At 39.9% G+C, this 18,252-nt stretch overlaps 1 protein-coding gene across 3 annotated transcripts; it reads right to left on the bottom strand.

Moving 5' to 3' along the window:
- Positions 1-4,768: 4,768 nt before the first annotated feature.
- On the bottom strand, positions 4,769-8,592 carry LOC112165034 (beta-glucuronosyltransferase GlcAT14A). 3 transcript variants are annotated; one of them, XM_024301411.2, is made up of 5 exons: positions 8,332-8,592; positions 6,704-7,408; positions 6,517-6,592; positions 6,289-6,404; positions 4,769-5,573 (listed from the first exon to the last, which is right to left on the bottom strand). In XM_024301411.2, the coding sequence occupies exons 2-5, from the start codon at positions 7,269-7,271 to the stop codon at positions 5,074-5,076; spliced, it is 1,260 nt and encodes a 419-aa protein (XP_024157179.1). In that variant the 5' UTR covers positions 7,272-7,408; positions 8,332-8,592; the 3' UTR covers positions 4,769-5,073. The 3 variants fall into 3 exon arrangements, with proteins under 3 accessions (XP_024157179.1, XP_024157181.1, XP_024157180.1); XM_024301413.2 differs by lacking the exon at positions 8,332-8,592 and adding an exon at positions 8,169-8,298; XM_024301412.2 differs by lacking the exon at positions 8,332-8,592 and adding an exon at positions 8,020-8,162.
- Positions 8,593-18,252: the final 9,660 nt, after the last annotated feature.

Genomic DNA, 18,252 nt, shown 5'->3' with positions numbered 1-18,252 from the left:
AATTGAATACTGCAAAGGAATTCGTAAATGACACCTATTTTGGTGGAAATTGAAGTGAGGAATTTAAATAGCGAATTCCTTTGTTTTTTTCCACAGAGAAATTTAAAATTTCCAATCTGATAATGCCAAACGAGGGAATTGATTTTTAGGAATTATGAAATCCTCACTTTCAATTAAATTCCATCATTTTTTCCCTCATCCAAACACACTCTTAGAGTTTTAGAATAAACTCTCTGCCCAAAACCCTAAATACAATTAGGTTAATTGTCTAATCTCTCACACCCAAAAAACCAATCCCTGCGGCAGCAATACCTTGCTATATATATATATATATATATATATATATATATATATATATATATATTCCCTAATTAACTTAGGGATGCATATATAACCTAATTAACCTAGCCAGCCCATGGGCCCTTCACATTTGATTTTGTCCACCAATCAAATTAAAGCCAATGTTCAATACTACCCCTATCCATTAGCGCATAAAGCCAAAACGAGCCAAAAGGACTCCTCTCAGTCTCTCACCTTCAAAATCTCTCTCTCTCTCTCTCTCTCTCTCTCTCTCTCTCTCTCTCTCTCTCTCTCTCTCTCTGTGTGTTCAAGTGAATCGGAAAAAAACAGGCACATCATAAGAGATGCAAGGCATCTGCAAGAAGGATCAAGCTAGTTAAGCAACCTCAATCATCAAGCTCTACCACAACACTCAGAATGCAGCTCGAACAAAAAATGAAGTAAAGAAAAAGCCACTGTGGAAGTGTTGAAGGCTTTCACATCTAATCTTACTATGACTATTTAAGTAACCTATTGGCATGTATAACCAACTGATTATGGTAGCATTTTTGCGTGCTTCTGTGATATTGCTATCATTATATCAATGCTCTTTTGTGAATTTTTACAAGCAGCTGTAGACTTCAAGTCCTTGGCTTGTAAACTTTTGTGTAACAGCGGTTGTATTTTGAGACTCTATTACTGACCAACAGTGTCTTCTAATTTCCAGATGCCTCTAATTTTTGTATGCAGACAAAAGATGGCTCACTATAGATATTGATATAAATGGTGAAAGGGAGATTTTTGTTTTTAAGGGAACTGGCTAAGGTGGATAACTAAGTACAATGGTGATTAGCGGGAAAATAATGTCGATTGAGACTAGTATTGTCAGGTTTTGCATTTTCTTAAGGGAATGGAAGATAGTTTTGGAGGGAAAAGGCTGATGTGGCCAGCTGATGGAGTTGTTATTTGCGGGAAAATATGAAGAGACGATTTTGCCCATGGAAAAAATCTAGCTTCACGGCATTATTGACGGAGAGCATTGATATTGTGTCGGGTTTCAATGTTATAGTTTTAAAGATTGAGGTACCGAAATGATGAATGGACTTTATTTGGAGTACTATTTGTAAAATTTTCTCTAATTTTACTTAAGAAAAGACTAGCGGTGGTGGCATCCTTGGCTCACCTCCGATCTCATTTGGCAAGCAAGGTGACGGCTTCTCTCCGTTGACGAGGAGCACAGTGCTTTTGAGGTTGTTGCTCAGTATTTGTTTGTCTAGGCGGCAACGGGTTTGGTTTTGGTCGGCTCTCAAAGTTTGTCGGTGGTTGGGTGGGGGTTGGTCAGGGCGCAAAGTGGCTGATTTTTTTTTTTTTTTTTGACTTTGTCAAGGGGAACCCAAAGGCTTCCTAGGCCCAAGATAAACCCCTTCGGCGCATGTGAAATGCTCCAACTGTGCATTGCAACACAGTGTCTGGCCACTTTGACAGCTTCGGGGTGCGAAGTGGCTGATTTTGGGTTGTCTTCAGCGGCCGGAGTTGGAGGAAGAGGGTTGACGGTCTTCAATCTCCCTTTTTCCGACAGTGGTGGACGCATGATTATATTTATGTGGTGGCAAAATCTTTTTGAAAGAAATAGAATGAACCTTAACAAAAGAGTTGGGTTAATATTTGCTTTTAATACTTTCACAACTTCACACTAAAAAATAAAAAATCCAATCCATAAATATTTTGAAAAAAGAAGAAGAAGCATTTTTGAGTAAAACATAACAACTATCAATCAATATAACTCTAATTGTATGCAAGAAAAACAAAATTCTGAACAAAGAAAAAGAAGAGAATCGGCAATCAACAATCTGCAAAGCATATGCATGTAATTAACAATACATGTAAAATAGACTAGAAAGAGGGCTTTTTTATTCATTTCTTTTATGTTTGTGGGCCAACAAACACAATTTTTTACTAATACTACATGTAAAAGTCTTGCACCACTCTAGAGTAGGGACTTTTATTGCTTTTCAACGGGGGCAATATTGCTGAAACAATTTCATTATGGTAAGGACAAAATACTGTTTACTCCATATACTTATAGGGAGTCGACGTTTCAGTCCCTGACATTTCAATTTCACCTGAAAAGTCCCTAAACTCTCCAATTTCACACGATTAGTCCTTACCGTCACTTCTCCGTCAAATTCTCCGTTAAATTGCTGACGTGGCACCATTTTCACGCTAAAATGTCTATTTTACCCTCACTAACTCTTTTTTCTTTTTATTTTTTTTCCTCTCTTTTCTTTTCTTTTTATTTTTTTTTCTTTTTACCCATTCTTCTTCCAGCTCTCTCTCCTCCTCTGTTTATCTCCCTCTTCTTCTTCCAAAAGCAAACCCAGATCTCTCTCCAAAAACAAACCCAGTAAGTGAACTAACAATCATCTCAAATCTGCAATCGAAAATCCAACACTACACAAGAACAATAAAGCCAAACTCAACAAAATCACACGACCCAACCAAATTCTATTAAGTAAATTTAAAACAATCATAGAGTTTCAGCAAACATTCATAGATCAAACATTCATAGCAAACATTTAGTGCTTATAGCTAGATAACAGCCGGCACAGTTCGAAGATTGAAGTTATAAGCATAAATCACATTTTAAACTCAGTTTAGCAATTCTAGTAAGTATAACAGATGCCTCAGATCACAAATTGCCAAAGCAAAACTAGTCCGGTACTATAAAGAACAAAGCTTCAATGAATTCAGATTCAAGAAACTGACTGAAGAACCGGTTTCACATAGCTCTCGAAACTCCAATAGAAGAGTATCATCAACATCGAAATCCACACATCTTTGCCATCACCACTCAATTCAACACTCTCAGCATAAACCCCAGCATCATTGGAAACCCTCTCGAGATCAACACCATAATCCCGACCGGTGATGTAGTTCTTCACATACCCTACACATTCCTATGGGATTGTCTTCCATGGATTCACATTGTTAGCCTCCACCGAAAACCTCCAGCTGGTACAGTCGAAGAAGATTGGGGCTCGGCATGATTATGATCAACGACCACGGTAGGAGGTGGGAGTCGAAGAAGACGGGGAAGAAAGCTAGGGTTTGTAGCAGAAATAGAAGGAGAAATTTCCAGAAAATCATGGCTGATTATTGTGAAATTAGGGGAAATTGAATTTCTGGGTTTTGGATATGAAGTGAATATGAGTAAAACCCCCCAAAAAAGGTCTGGAGATGGAGAACAAACCCGTTCAAGTCCAAATCGTCTCAATCGAAGAAGCTGAACCAAATTCTCACTGACGCCTCACTCGCAACCCGGATTTCGGCTCCTTTATGTTGAAGTTGGCCTGGGACACCATCGCCTCCGGCGAAGGCCTAAACAACGCGTTGGACTACTCCGTCTGGGCAGACAAGTCGTTCGAGCGTGCCGTCGACAATGAGATGGTGTCAAGAGATTTGTGCATCTGGATTTGTGGGATTTGGTTAAGAAAGTGGGTCGGGTATTGCGATGTGGATGTTGTTGGTTTTGGTGTTGAGGTTGAAGAGGTCGAATTAGAGAGAGAAGAGATCAAAGAGGAGGAAGAGAAAGAAGAGCAGGGGCAAGCTGGAAGAAGAATGGGTAAAAAGAAAAAGAAAAGAAAAGAGAGGAAAAAAAATAAAAAAGAGTTAGTGAGGGTAAAATAGACATTTTAGCCTGAAAATGGTGCCACGTCAGCAATTTAATGGAGAATTTGACGGAGAAGTGACGGTAAGGACTAATCGTGTGAAATTGGAGAGTTTAGGGATTTTTCAGGTGAAATTGAAATGTCAGGGACTGAAACGTCGACTCCCTATAAGTATAGGAAGTAAACAGTATTTTGTCCTTATGGTAAATACTATAAAGCAAATCAAACAAAACCAAGAAAATGAGTGGGTGCAGCTGCCCTCACTGGGCCTTAGCTGCGTCCGCCACTGTTTTCCGATTGGTTGTCTGCTTGAAGAGTCCCTGCTTCTCCGGTTAAGATCACTGACCAGAGTAGTTTGCAGAGGTTATGTTGGTTGAGGTTTGGCGGATTGGGCTTTAGCAGGCTATTTCGATTGGGCTTTGGTGGTTTTGATCGATCAACGATACTATGGTGGAAAGGCCGGCTGTCGGAGGGCCTAACGACGGTGGAGGTAGCCTGGCAGCAGAGAGCTAGGGCTTCTGCTCCCTTGTTAGGGCTTGGGCCTTTGGGCCTAAGCTCAAACTTGGGTTGTTTGGCTATAATTTATGGACCTGTAGGGAATGTCTTGCCAAAGTTGTGATGATGCTTATCTCGCAGTTCTAGAAATTTGTGATGATGCTGTCAAAGTTGTAGTCTAGAGAGACTTTAATAAAAATAAATTAATAAATAAAAAAAGACTAGAGAGACTTTGATAAAAAAAAAATATAAAAAAACTTGTCAAAAGCAGTAATAATAAAAAAACTGAAAATTGCATAAGAATCTGAAGAAACAGAAGCAAGGTGGGGAAAAAAAGGTATACTACCGATAAGATATAGGATCGTAGGATATATGATTGTAAAAGTTCTAGATTTAGAATCTACCAAATCAGTGATGATCAAACACCTTTCTGGTTCCAAGAATGTGACAATTTTGGTTTTGCTTGAAAGGACGTTAACCTGCCTCAAATCTAACAAGCTGGACATCAAAATGTATCCCATAAATAACAACAGAACTCTTGTCCAGCTTGTAGGTACTACTATCTTCTTTTACAGTTTCAATTCCTTTCACTAAATCTCTTAACACCTGCTCCAAAGAATTTCCAGAGAATCTATTTACACTGGTTTTGACCAAACTTAGCTGTCAATGTCAGCCTATCCACAAGGGCGCGAAGCCTTTCAGCCCCTTGACCTGGTTTGATCTTGTTCGGGTTCCCAACCCTGGTGCATTTCCGTTTTCCAGCACACCAACCACCAGGAGTGAAGCCATCTTTTCTTCTGTGAAGTAACTCTTTATCAATCTTATCTAGGGCAGGGTCATTGTGTTTGAATTTCCGGGCAAAGGCAGCACCACTTCCAATCATCTTGCTTGTGTCATTTATGTTAAGGGTGTGAGGATGCTGTTTGGGAGGAATATCCCAAGAAATATAGTGCAAATCATGGTTGACTGCAGTTTTAGCAAACTCTGGCACATTGCATATAACAGTATGAAAGTAGCCTTCAGGCGAGGAGACAAAGTTTGTGTAATACATGAGAAGGGTCCTTGGTAGATTGTCCCAACCCCAAACGCAGTACTCAACAAACCATCGTGACAGGACCATCCATGCCGAACCTGCAACAAAATTTGGCATTCAAATAACTGTCTAAGACGAAGAAATCAAATAAACAGAAAAAAGTGAAAAGAAAAGATTAATAATGCGGTACAGGCCTATGTTACAGCCAACCCTATGGTTTTGCTAAGGAGAGCAAAGAAACAGAAATTCATCAATTTATGAGCTGGTGATCCAACTCATGCAACTGATTTCTATCCAATTGTTCAAAGCAACAGTTATTTTTCATACTGCACACAGCTATTAGAAATTTCTATCTTCAAAAGTGACTCCTAAATCTTTTGCAAAACCTTTCACCTGGGAATAACTAGAAAACACCCAGCAGACATGAACAAAAAATTAATTTCACAAGAAGATTTTGACACCGAGTTGTGGTGAATAACTCCCTCCATAAGCTCAGTAAACAGAATTCTGGCAACCTAGCAATCTATTCCCTCCATAAGTAACAGATATAATCATAACACATTCATTTGACTGAATTTTCAATGTTCAGATTGTGATCAGTTAGTGATAAAGTAATCTGGGTTTCACATCCAAAACCAATTGGCAATGGATGGAGTACCAAATCCTTATAAACCCATAGCAAGGTCCCCATTTTTCCATGTGGGATTCATATTGTCTCCTCAGGATAAAAAAGTTTCCGCTTTTTTTTGCATAGTTCAATGTCTTGTGAGTAACCAGAAATCAAAACCATAGGAGAACAAAGTCATTACTCACCAGTAAACAATTTAAAGGAAGTTGGCAATGTTCGCCGGGGTGTAACGAAAAAGACATCTTGTTTATTTGCTGAGTAGAGACCAGGGTCTAGAATTAAAGGCATTGCTCTTTTTTCCCTGAAAAAAGCCATTTAATGTGAAGATCAGTTATGGGCCGTTATGGCCATAGTATCTGACAGTATTACATATGTTTAAGCTATGTTTAGTGCAGGAAAGAGAGAGCACTTACTCCTTCCAACCAAGCTGGCTAGTATGCTCAATGAAATTCAGTTCTCGATTTAGACCTGAAAAGGTGTGAAGAAGATCTGCATAGGAAACACATTAAACATAATCTTTTAGCACATAACCATACATCCTTTGACCACAGTAAATTTATAATTCAGAAAACTATACAACATTATCTGATATAGACTAACCATCTTGAGTAACAAGCGGATAATCTGAGGCACTGAGGTTGATAAACCAATCCCAATCCTTACTCCTCCTGAGCAGAATGGCACAGGCATGAAGAGTATTAGCAACCATTGTTGGTCCTCTATAAGTGACCATATTAGCCTTTTTTATCATAAATACATTCCCAACATTACGAAACATCGTTTCGTTTTGCACTCGTGAAGCAAGCTCCAATCTTTCTGCTACTGGTGCCTCAAGGTCTAAATGAAGAACATAGTGATTCAAAGGATGGTATAGAGCCTTAAGGGTTCTCCAAAGCTTTTCCATATCCCCTTTTGACCCTGAAATTAGATAAGCAAAACGAGGAATAGCTGGTACTGCGGGAGGGGGTGGAGCTTGTGAAACTTTTGCCTCAGCGAAAGCTGCACCGGTTTGGTTTGTTGCTACTCGAGATTGTAACATCGAGGAGAAGAGTTTGTGTGGTGAAGAGACAAGACCCAAGTTCAAGGAAGTGGCTAGAAGGAATAAGCATACACAAGAGCTTATGACAAGAGGGAATAGCCATTTCTTCTCCATGTTTGCAGACCCCATTACCAAACCTTAAGATGGGCTACAATCAACTACAGTCACACACTCATCTTCCTCAAACAATCGGAATCTATGTACTGCCCTTAAAATACAGACTGCGACTCCTCACAAATATTCCACAATTCAGACTTTTGAAACAGCTGTTGAATCAAACACCAAATATTAAAATGAATACATAGATTGCTGAATTGTTGGATTGAATAAGCAGCAAACAAAGAATATCGGAGATTGCCGTAAACATTTAGCTCAAGAATTGGTCCTAGAACCTCCAAAACGATATATTTTTATAATCAAGAAAAGCAGGTAAACAATAGTGACGGAGAAAGAGCAGCCTAGAAAGATATCAGATGAGACAGAAGTGTGGCATCAAGAAAATCGACAATGGACACCAACAAAGGATTCAACAAAAATTTAAAATTACATAATTCACGCTACCCTGTGGCCTTGTGACCCAATGAGTTGATATAAATAAACTATCAGATGTTTACATTGATAATGACACAATCAGTAACCAAAGAAACAAAAATCAATCTTTCATTCTTCAAACAATCCCAAATAAAATTCCTGATCAAATTTATGTAGAGCCTAACAGAGCAATCAAGTTAATACAACCATAATGATTCAGTCATCCAGAGAGTACAAAACCCAGACCACAAAGTTGCAAACTTTATACTAATCCATCAACAAAATCCAAATAAGAATCACAATAATTCAGATAACTGAAATTGTGTGAAAAACATGTATCACATACCAAGGCAGCTGAGTCTTAAGCTCAGACACACAGACTGAACAATACCCAGAAGAGTTATAATACAATCCAACACAGTCAGCCCAAAAAGATCAAAACTTTGATGAACAACACAGCTAGCTAGAGCCTAGAGATGTGAGAAAGACTAGAACCTTAATTTCTTAAGAGCACAGAGCGTTTTTGCACGTTGAGCAATAAAACAAATTAAAAAAAAAAACAAGATTTGGAGAGAGAGAGAGAGAGAGAGACAATCACAGAAATCATCAAGGACATATAAAATTGAAACAAAAGTAGGAAGGGAAGAGGGTTTTGTACCAAAGTGACGACGTGGGTTTGTGTGAGAGGAGAGAATGTGGGGAATCTCTCTCACTTGGACTTTTTGGGCATTCTCGTTGTGTTGGGTCTCCCTCCCTCTCTCTCTCTCTCTCTCTCTCTCTCTCTCCTTATATTGGAGAACTTCTGGGATTCACCAACACGCCAGCAACAACTGCAAACTGTTAATTGTTTCTAATTATCAATCTCTCAGCTTTGCGTTTCAATCTATCCCTCCTGCCCTTTTCTGTTTTCATTGCTGATTTTTGGTCAGCCGAAACTGCCTTTATTTTTCTACTTCTTTTGCGTTTCAGGTACAGAACTTGTTTTAATTTTTTTCTGTTTTTACTTTGTTGTTAATTTTTATTGTTATTCTCCCTGTTAGGTGCATTTTGGACCTTTGACGTCGGTAATTGTGATTCCAAAGGGAAAAAGGAGGCATTCAAGGGTGTCATGAATGAAATGGGATTTTCATTTATGGCGAAAGAGGGTAATTTGATGGTCATAGTTTGGATATGATCGGATTCTTTGACTTCAAATTGGATGTTTTGATTTTGACTTTAAGATTACCCAAAATGAACATAGGTACGCATATTGTGTGCTTGGTGTGGACATGTGAAGGTATAAAGTCAAACTTGTATCATATCTAAATATAATCCAATTTAGAAAAAAATTAGATTTTCCAATGAATTTTCACTTAAATCAAAAAGAAAACGTCAGAATAATGATTATAGTAAATAATACATTGTACCTTACCTATTAAAGATGACAGAATGAATCATAATCTAAATAATTTCACATATTATTTAATTAGCGTACAACAAGCCGAATGCATCTAAGTCCTTAAACAGTTCTAAATTTAGCTTAGTGCTACTATCTTTTATTAAAATATATAAGTACATGTTATCCATATTGGTGTCAATCCACATTAAAACTCCATTGCGCACCGGCAAGAAGCCTTCATAACCTCTAATGCGCACTAAAACTCCCCATGCCACCTCTTTTGATCTGCGCCGTGTCCCGGCATCATTGCAGAGATATTGCACGTCTGCACAATACCAACTTGAGCTTTGCAAGATGAGACAAGTCTATCGAAAAGGTGATCGAGTATCATCCCACTGTCCGATCCACACTAATTTTATCAAAATTAGACCAATTAGGCAATTATCATCCCAATGAAATCAGCTTTAACTCGAGGTTGATTAGTGTTAATCTTCAAGTTGTTATGAAAAATTAGTGCCACATTTTTTGTATTGTTGACTGATTTTGCTTCCATAAGGATCAATTTCCTATTTCGTGGAGTGATTTATGTAATTTGCCATCTTTGGCCATGGTTTAATGTAAAGGTTTCTGAATAATTAAACCTTGTGCTAATTAAAACTTATTATAGTCTCTAAAAATGTCATTGTACGTTAGTCTCTAAAAATGCCATTGCCTTACTATTCTTAGTTTCCTATTATGTCATTCTAGAAAGAAAAAAAAAATAGAAAATCTGTCATCTTATTTTTGGGAGAAAAAAAAAATCTCTCATTTAAAGGCGGCTTGTCATCCAAAAACTTTGAGTCTTATCCACACAGCATACCAAATCATACTGTTTTTGCAAAAATCATTATTTTGGAAGAAAAATAAAATTTACATTTTGGGAACATCGTTTTCGTTTACATTTTGGGATCTCAACCATCAATGCATTGTCTCCCATGAATGCGGTGTTGATTGTAACCGAAACCAAACATTGTTAGTGAGCTTTAATGATTTAGTGGGATTAACGTATTTTGTATTAGGTTGCGTTTTGCATTGGGAACATCGATTAGAATTAAGGCCATTCTCCTAGTACACTACTTTAGAAATTTATGAGGTAAAAAACTTTGGTGATCATGGAAGTTTAAGATATGCAAGTTATGATGATGTCTGGACGCTTTAGATAGGTGATTGTATGAGCTAAGTTAGTCAGATGATGAGGTCGTAAGTTAAATTCAAGATGTCCTGTAATATGAGTCATGCAATTCTATTAAGGTCACGTTTGGTTCGCAGAAAGTAGGCATCAGGAAATGACATCAGGACAGGAACTTGTTCCTTTCCTATGTTTGGAATGCAAAAGGAAATGAAATCATTTCCTGAAGAATGGGAAAATAAGGGAGAAAATGGTTCATTCCAAACCCCAAATGAATCACTTTCCCCCCTTCTTTTCTTGCATTTATTACTCATAAAATATTTTTTTATTACATTATTTATGTTCAAGGAAAACCTAATTTGTGTTTAGCCCAAACTCTAGGTTACTTGACCTAGTGGTAATAGGATTTAATTAGAAGGATCTAGAATCCTATTCAATGTACGATTACTTTCCTTGTACGATTGAGATTCTATGTATTGTAATCCTCTATATAAAGAGGCCCCTATTATCAATGAGATATACACAACAAATTCCTCTCAAATTCAGTTTCTCTAAAACACGTTATCAGCACGAGCCCTAACCCTGAAACCCTAAATTCGTAGCCTTCAAATCCCAGAAACCTCAGCCGCCCAACTCGAAGATCTCAACCCCAGGAGTTCGAAACCGGCTGCCGCATCCCCAGAGCCGGCCGGAAAACCACCGAACTGGCCACCGGAAGAAGCAAAAGTTTCCCTGCCCGGTTCAAAGCCTTCCTCACCACCTCCTGCAGCCATACTTGTCTTCCTGCAGCACCTCCACCCCAGAAACCCGGAACCGGAAAATCCTCTACCGGAACCGGCCTAAAATCATCCGAACCGGCCATTAGAAAAGGTTGATACCGAACCGGCAGAAAGAAAGAAAAAAAAAAAAAAAAAAAAAAAAGGAGGAGAAGCAGCCCAAGCCCAGCCCACGTGCAGCGAAGCCCAAGTGAAGCCGCCAAGCCGCAGAAAACTCCGCCACGTCAGCATACACGCAGGCGCCTTGTCATCTGCCACATCATCAACCGGACCTGCCATGTCAGCTACAACTGCCACGTCATCACCCCGGTCAACGCCGGTCAACAATTTTCCGGCGACTTTTCCAGCCATTTCTGGCGACTTTTCCGGTCAGCTACAGTAACTTTCCGGCGATGACTTTTCCGACCATCTTTTAAGGTAAACTTTTCTAAAAGTTCCCGTTTTTGAAGTTTTATTTCAATTTCTTCTTCTTTTCTCGGGGACTTCCAACATCCCTTCTTCTACCCCCCTTTGCTTCTTCATAGGGGAGACCAATAGCCGAACTGTGGGGGTTCGTGCTCACTCCAAGCTTGGAGCTTGTAGAGTCCTCCAAACTTAGAGTTTGTTGAGAAGAAAACGATCGACCACATACATTGTTGTTTCGATCTGATCCAAAACCCCTCTTGGAATCGGATTTTCTTGGAAGCGACTACGCTCAGAAAAATCCCTAATTTCTTGGAAGCGACTACGCTCAGAAATTTAATAGTTTTTCGTGGTAGCCTTTTCACTCCGAAACTAACCCTAATCTTGTGTTGTTTTTCAGGATGAGTAACCTGAACAAGTTGAACTTCGTTCCACTAGAAACAACTGGCGCAGGATACCATAGGTGGGTCCGAGATGTGCGCCAACATCTTAAGGCTGATGGACTTCTGGGAGCCATCCAAGAGCCTGATCAGAACGTGCTCTCCATTGAGCAAGCTACTGCTTTCGAAGCAAAACAAGCTAAAGCCATAATTCTCATGACAAGGCACATGAATGACGCGCTCCAAAATGAATACCTCAATGAGGAAGACCCAAGAAAGCTATGGGTAGAACTTGAGCAGCGATTTGGCAACGTTCGTAACTCCCTGCTTCCTGATTTAGAAGTGCGATGGCATAGCCTCCGCTTTTGTGATTTCAAGTCTGTGCTTGATTATAACTCGGAAGCTCTTCGTATCAAGTCTCTGATGGAGTTTTGTGGCCAAGCCATAACTGATACGATGTTGATCGAGAAGACTCTCTCTACCTTCCCCGTCTCTGCACTGATGATTTCAAAGAATTATCAGATTGATGTAAATGCAGGACGTATCACAAGGTTTCATGAGCTCATTGGCGCCATGAACGTAGCTGAAAAGCACGATAATATTCTTGTGAAGAACTATAATGCTAGACCCGTGGGAACTAAGCCTATTCCGGAGTCTAACTATAGTCGTGCCCCCAATGGAGGACGCAAGGAGCGAAACCCTAAGGATAGGGACAATTCTGGGCACTCTGGTCCATATGTTCGCCCTAAAGAGGAAGGAAATCGCCAAGAGAGGCATGCACGGAACCGTAGAGGTCAACATGTGAAGAGAGAGAGAGGCGAAGCCTCCGACTATGGTGGTAACGCCACCAAGAGGATAGGTCATCCAAATTGTGCCCCAATGGCGCCTCGATCAAGGGAGCCTGACCATAATGATGTTTGTTTTCGATGTGGATCAACTGAACATTGGGCCAAAACATGTACCGCACCCCAGAATGTTGCAAACCCATACAAGACCTATCGTGAAGCAAGGGAAGCGAATTACATGGCACAAGAAGATCAAGATAGCGATCTAGATCTAAGGGTGGAAGACTACAAGGATCAAGACCCAGAAACTGGCGATTTTGATTAAGTCTTTTTATTTTCCAAGAGTTGTAGGCGATTGCCATATTACTTTTTATTGGATTAGATTTTCTTTGATCATAGAAACAATAATGTACTCCGTTGGCTTATGAATAAAATTTCGAGTTCTTTTCATTATGACTCAATTTTGATTCTAAGCATATTACTTTGCGAGTACGATGGCTAGGCCATCAATATTAATTCAAGGACATGGAATAGCCCAAGTTCCCCTTGCCAAAAGGCACCTTGATTATTGTCGCAAAAGCTCTCTACGCTCATAGGGAAAATCACACCTATGAATAGCCAACGGATTCCATGCGAAAATGCATGTAGAGAATGGAAATGAGTTCCTTTGCATTACCTCTAATGATTGCGAACAAAGGCGCATCTTAGAGAAGTTTATGTGTCGCTCTAGTGGACTTTATGTCACTATTCGAGCTATTAAATCCAATAAAGTTATGAGAGAAGATCTCTTGGATTTATACACATATTAGCTTTGTCACGACAGGATAGATCATCCTAGTCATGATATGATGATCCGTCTACAAAAGACTTCACATGGCCATCATTTCTTTCGAGCGAAATGAAGCATGAATCAAAAGTTGATTCTTAGACTAAGTGTGACCGACACTGCTGCCTAGGGCACCGCCTCAGTCCACCACCAGCCTAGGGCTGGCGTAGTCCCTATCCATGACTCCATGGATGGCGTCCATCATGGTGATGGCGCCCTAGGTGATGCTGCAATCACCAACTTGCTTCACATAGCGTTTCGAACGCTCAGGCCCAATACTCAATGGTTGCTTCTAAGGCCTCTCGCTCGTTTTACTAAGCCTCTTCCTTAGGGAAATTAGGACTGAGACCGTCCTATGCAAAGGATATGCCATTACTCATTCTGTTCTTACAAAGAATCCGTAGGGATTTTGTGGATTGATTCAACCAACTTGCGGACGTTTAAATATCTCATGATGTTGGTTGACACGCAAACACACTGGTCACGTGTTGTGCCATTGTCCACTTGTAATGCTACACTCCTAGCACATATCATGTGACAACAGGCTCACTCCCCGGATCATCCTATTTAGTCAAATGGATTTGACTATGCTAGAGAGTTTACATCGAAAGACTTTCGATGGATATTGCAATGGGCTTGATGTTGGACATCACATTCCCATGTACACACCCAATTGGTCTCACGGAAACGACTACGATGGTAGCCTAAACATTGGTAATGCACACCAATCTTCTTACATTCGCTTGGGGTGATGCAATATCGCATGCAGCTCTGCTAATTCGTCTACGACCCACCGCCACTCAATATACCTCTGCGTTACAGCTAGTGACTGGGTACAAGTATCGTACTTACGCATATTTGAGTGTGCCATTTATGTGCCAATTGCGCCGCCACTGCGCTCAATGATGGGTCCTTACAGATGAATGGGCAATTACGTTGGATTTGAGACTCCAACAATCGTCTGCCACTTAATGCCCTTGCAAGGCGATCTCTTTACCACTAGATTAGCAGGTTGTCACTTTGATGAGACAGTCTTCCCGTCGTTAGGGGGAGATAAGAACACAGATGTTCAATAGGAATGACAGGAATTGTCGTGGCCTGTCCCCACTATGTCTCATCTCGATCCCTGTTAAAGTGACGAGATCACACAAACATGCTGCAAACAAACCTGCAAGGAAGGATGTCCCTACGAGAGGACGTAGCGCCACCGCACACGGAGGTGGGTATGGCGCCAACGCCAAAGAGAGTGGCACTCTGGCTTTACAGGCCATGGCCCCAGCTAGGATGCGTGGGAGGCCCGTGGGTTCGAAGGATACTTTGGCACATTCCAATCCTTTGATCATCAAGACTCAAAATCCGTCTCATGAGAATCTTTCGGGTTATGGTTATCGTTGGGGGACGCCTCAACGTCAGAACTTATTCCTGAGAATAAAGAGCTCTATGAAACTTACACTAGTGTACATGAGACGTGGGATAGAAACTCCATCATAATTGGTGATGTAGTTGCGTATTTTGTTGCGCATGAGTTTGTTGAGTCAGATGATATCGAACCACGCTCCGTTGATGAATGAATACCAACGTAGAGAGTTTTTGGCCTAAATGGAAAGATGCGATCCAGGTTAAGATGGATTCTCTAACGAAGAGGAAGGTTTTCGAGCTAGAGATGCCAACACCTCCTAACATAAAACCTGTTGACTAATGAGTATTCGTTAGAAAGCGTAGTGAGAAAAAGAGATGGTAATCTCGCCTTATGGCGCAAGGCTTCTCACAAAACGCCCTGGAATTGACTACGATGAGACATATTCTCTCGTAATGGATGTCACTGCACTCCACTACCTTGTCAGTTTGGTAGTTTCCGAATAACTGAACATGCAGCTTACAAATGTGATCGCTACGTATCTCTATGGGGATCTAGATACGGAATATACATGAAAGTTCATGGTGAACTTCATTTACCCAAGTCAAGAGGCTCTAGACCACGGAGCGCGTTTACAATAAGGTTGAAACGCTCACTAAAGTGACTACTTGATTGGGAAGGGATATGCCCACGCGTTTCTATGACAAGTTTTGGATTCTATCGCGGTTCATGTTGGACATGATCTTCATTAGAAGCCCTTAAAGAGTTAAGGAAACCGCTGAACACTTGAAATCCGTAGTTTGAGATGAAGGATTTTGGGAGAACACGATTATGGCTCGGTTTGGAACTTGAGCATCGTGTCGATAGATGCTTAGGCATTTTGACAAGGTCAAGCCTTCGAGCACCCCCATGATCGTCCGTAGTCTTGATCCTGAAAAGGATCCTCTTCGTCGAAAGGATGATGACGAAGATGTGCTAGAGGCAGAAGTGCCTTACTTAGTACAATAGGCGCATTATTGTACTTATCCCAATGCACAAGACCAGATATCTCATATGTTGTGAACTTGTTAGCTAGATATAACTCTGCGCCAACGCGACGCCATTGGATTGGTGTAAAAGATATCTTTCGATACTTGAGATGTATGAATGATATGGGCTTGTTCTATCCCTACAATGAGATGATGGATTCGGACCCATCACACACCAGAAACGCCGCCAACGCTGGCCTGCATTCTCTATCCCCATCCCAAAACGACATGTGTTTTGGAAGGTTTTGCTGATGTTGGGTATCTCTCTGACCCACACAATGGTCATTCCCAATTCGGTTAAGTGTTCACCATGGGAAAAGACCGTGACATCTTGGAGGTCTACATAATAGACTCTAGTCGCTATATCTTCGAACAATGCAGAGATCATTGCTCTTCACGAAGTGGTTCGTGAATGTATATGGATTGGATCCATAATTTCACATGTTCGAACAATTGTGGTTTGAAGTCTACCACAGATGAGCCTACGAGCATTTAGGATAATGCTACTTGTTTTGAACAAATGAGGCAAGGCTACATCAAAAGCGATAACACCAAGCATAATCAGCAACAACAGACACTCCTCGAGATCAAAGTGAACTAGATTCAATCTGAGGACAGTGAGGCAGACTTGTTTACTAAGTCATTGCCCAAATCCACATTCGAGAAACATGTGGCAAGAATTGGCTTGCAGAAATTATCTGAACTCCCATGTTCGTAGTCATCAGGGGGAGGCGCAGACATCAGGGGGAGATGTCTACATGTTCACCTCGAAACGTGAAGGGTGTGTTGTGCTCTTTTTCCCCTTCGACCGAGGTTATTTTTGTCCCACTGGGTTTTTATTACTCTGCAAGGTTTTTAATGAGGCAACAAGAGAAGCACCGCGTTTGGGCAACACAAGGGGGAGTGTTCAAGGAAAACCTAATTTGTGTTTAGCCCAAACTCTAGGTTACTTGACCTAGTGGTAATAGGATTTAATTAGAAGGATCTAGAATCCTATTCAATGTACGATTACTTTCCTTGTACGATTGAGATTCTATGTATTGTAATCCTCTATATAAAGAGGCCCCTATTATCAATGAGATATACACAACAAATTCCTCTCAAATTCAGTTTCTCTAAAACAATTTACTAATTTTTTAACAATTTTCCTGATAACTTTCCTTACGTTACCAAATATCAGAATGGAAAGTTATTGAGAAATTTCATTTCTCTTCCCATGAGAAAAACAAAGGAATTACTTTACTTTCTTTGAACCAAACGAGGCCTAAGTTGAGTTCATTTGGTTTAGAGAGAGTCCTAAGTTACGTTAAGGCTATAGTGGATTCCATCATAGGATCACACCGTTAACCTAAAATTACGAATCATTGTTAGAGAACTGAAATAGAGATCGATGTGAACGCGGGGACACATTTCAATATCTTAGATGAATTCCAAAACATTGTCTTCTGCAAATAAAGAATGTTTATACCAGTGATTTAATCTAAAAGTATGGATCATATTGCTTGCAGGAACAAACCATTAAGCGCGCAAAAAAGAAGCCAATTGGAGAAGTAAATATGCCTAAGGGAATCAAAGAGATTGTTATTACCAAGTTTTCTGTTTTCTATAAAAAAAAAAAATTAAAATGTACTTGTGACTCTCATTCGTAAACGATTTTTCTCTAAAACACGAGGTGTTTTGTTAGTCTATAACCTTGCTTTTGCGAGCTTCAGTATCTCTTTAGAAAGAGAATATTTGTAAATGGTCAGTTCTATCTAGAACATAAAGAAATTAACGAGGCTCATATATAGTGTATGCATGACTTTAACTTTATTCATTAATAATGCAATCACTCTTCAAATTATACAATATATCTCTGAATTACCTTCTTCAAATTTGTGAACGACATTGAACCCGTGACTTCCCTTTGATTCCGATTAGTCTTCAAATAGATCAACTTGGACGAAATTGCCATTATTGACCTGAAAATCATTTTCATGTAATAAATTAATACTGGGAAGAGATCAAATCTCTCCGCCAATCCTGCACCAGGTTTGAAGCAACGAACATTCTTCGTTTGGCGCAGACTAATGAGATTCGACCGGTTAAAGACTTTCTGACGGCCGGTCGCAATGTGAAAGGAATTCATGTATTAATACTGTTGCTTCTTCTGGAAGATAATTTTGTTTTTCAAGTAGAATGATTAAATGGAATACTAATCTAATGGTCACCCTACCAAATATTAATGTCAACAAGAAGAGTATCTCATCTAATTTTCCAGCTAGTGCGAGGCTTCCAACTCCAAAATCCCTTGCTTTGTCTTGCAAACCATAATTGCTTATCAGAATACACAAACAAGCCCAAATCAGTGTGCTAGTTGTTTAGGAGTCTGTAAGTACTTGAATATCTTAAGTTAGAGTTTATGAGAAGTTATATATAAACTTCATGGGTTGCTTAATAACTCCTTCCTAATTTTGGAAAGTTTTAATATCCAATTTCA

Source organism: Rosa chinensis, chromosome 5, assembly GCF_002994745.2.
Source record: "Rosa chinensis cultivar Old Blush chromosome 5, RchiOBHm-V2, whole genome shotgun sequence".
Classification (NCBI taxonomy): domain Eukaryota; kingdom Viridiplantae; phylum Streptophyta; class Magnoliopsida; order Rosales; family Rosaceae; genus Rosa; species Rosa chinensis.
This window is presented reverse-complemented; position numbering and strand designations above follow the sequence as displayed.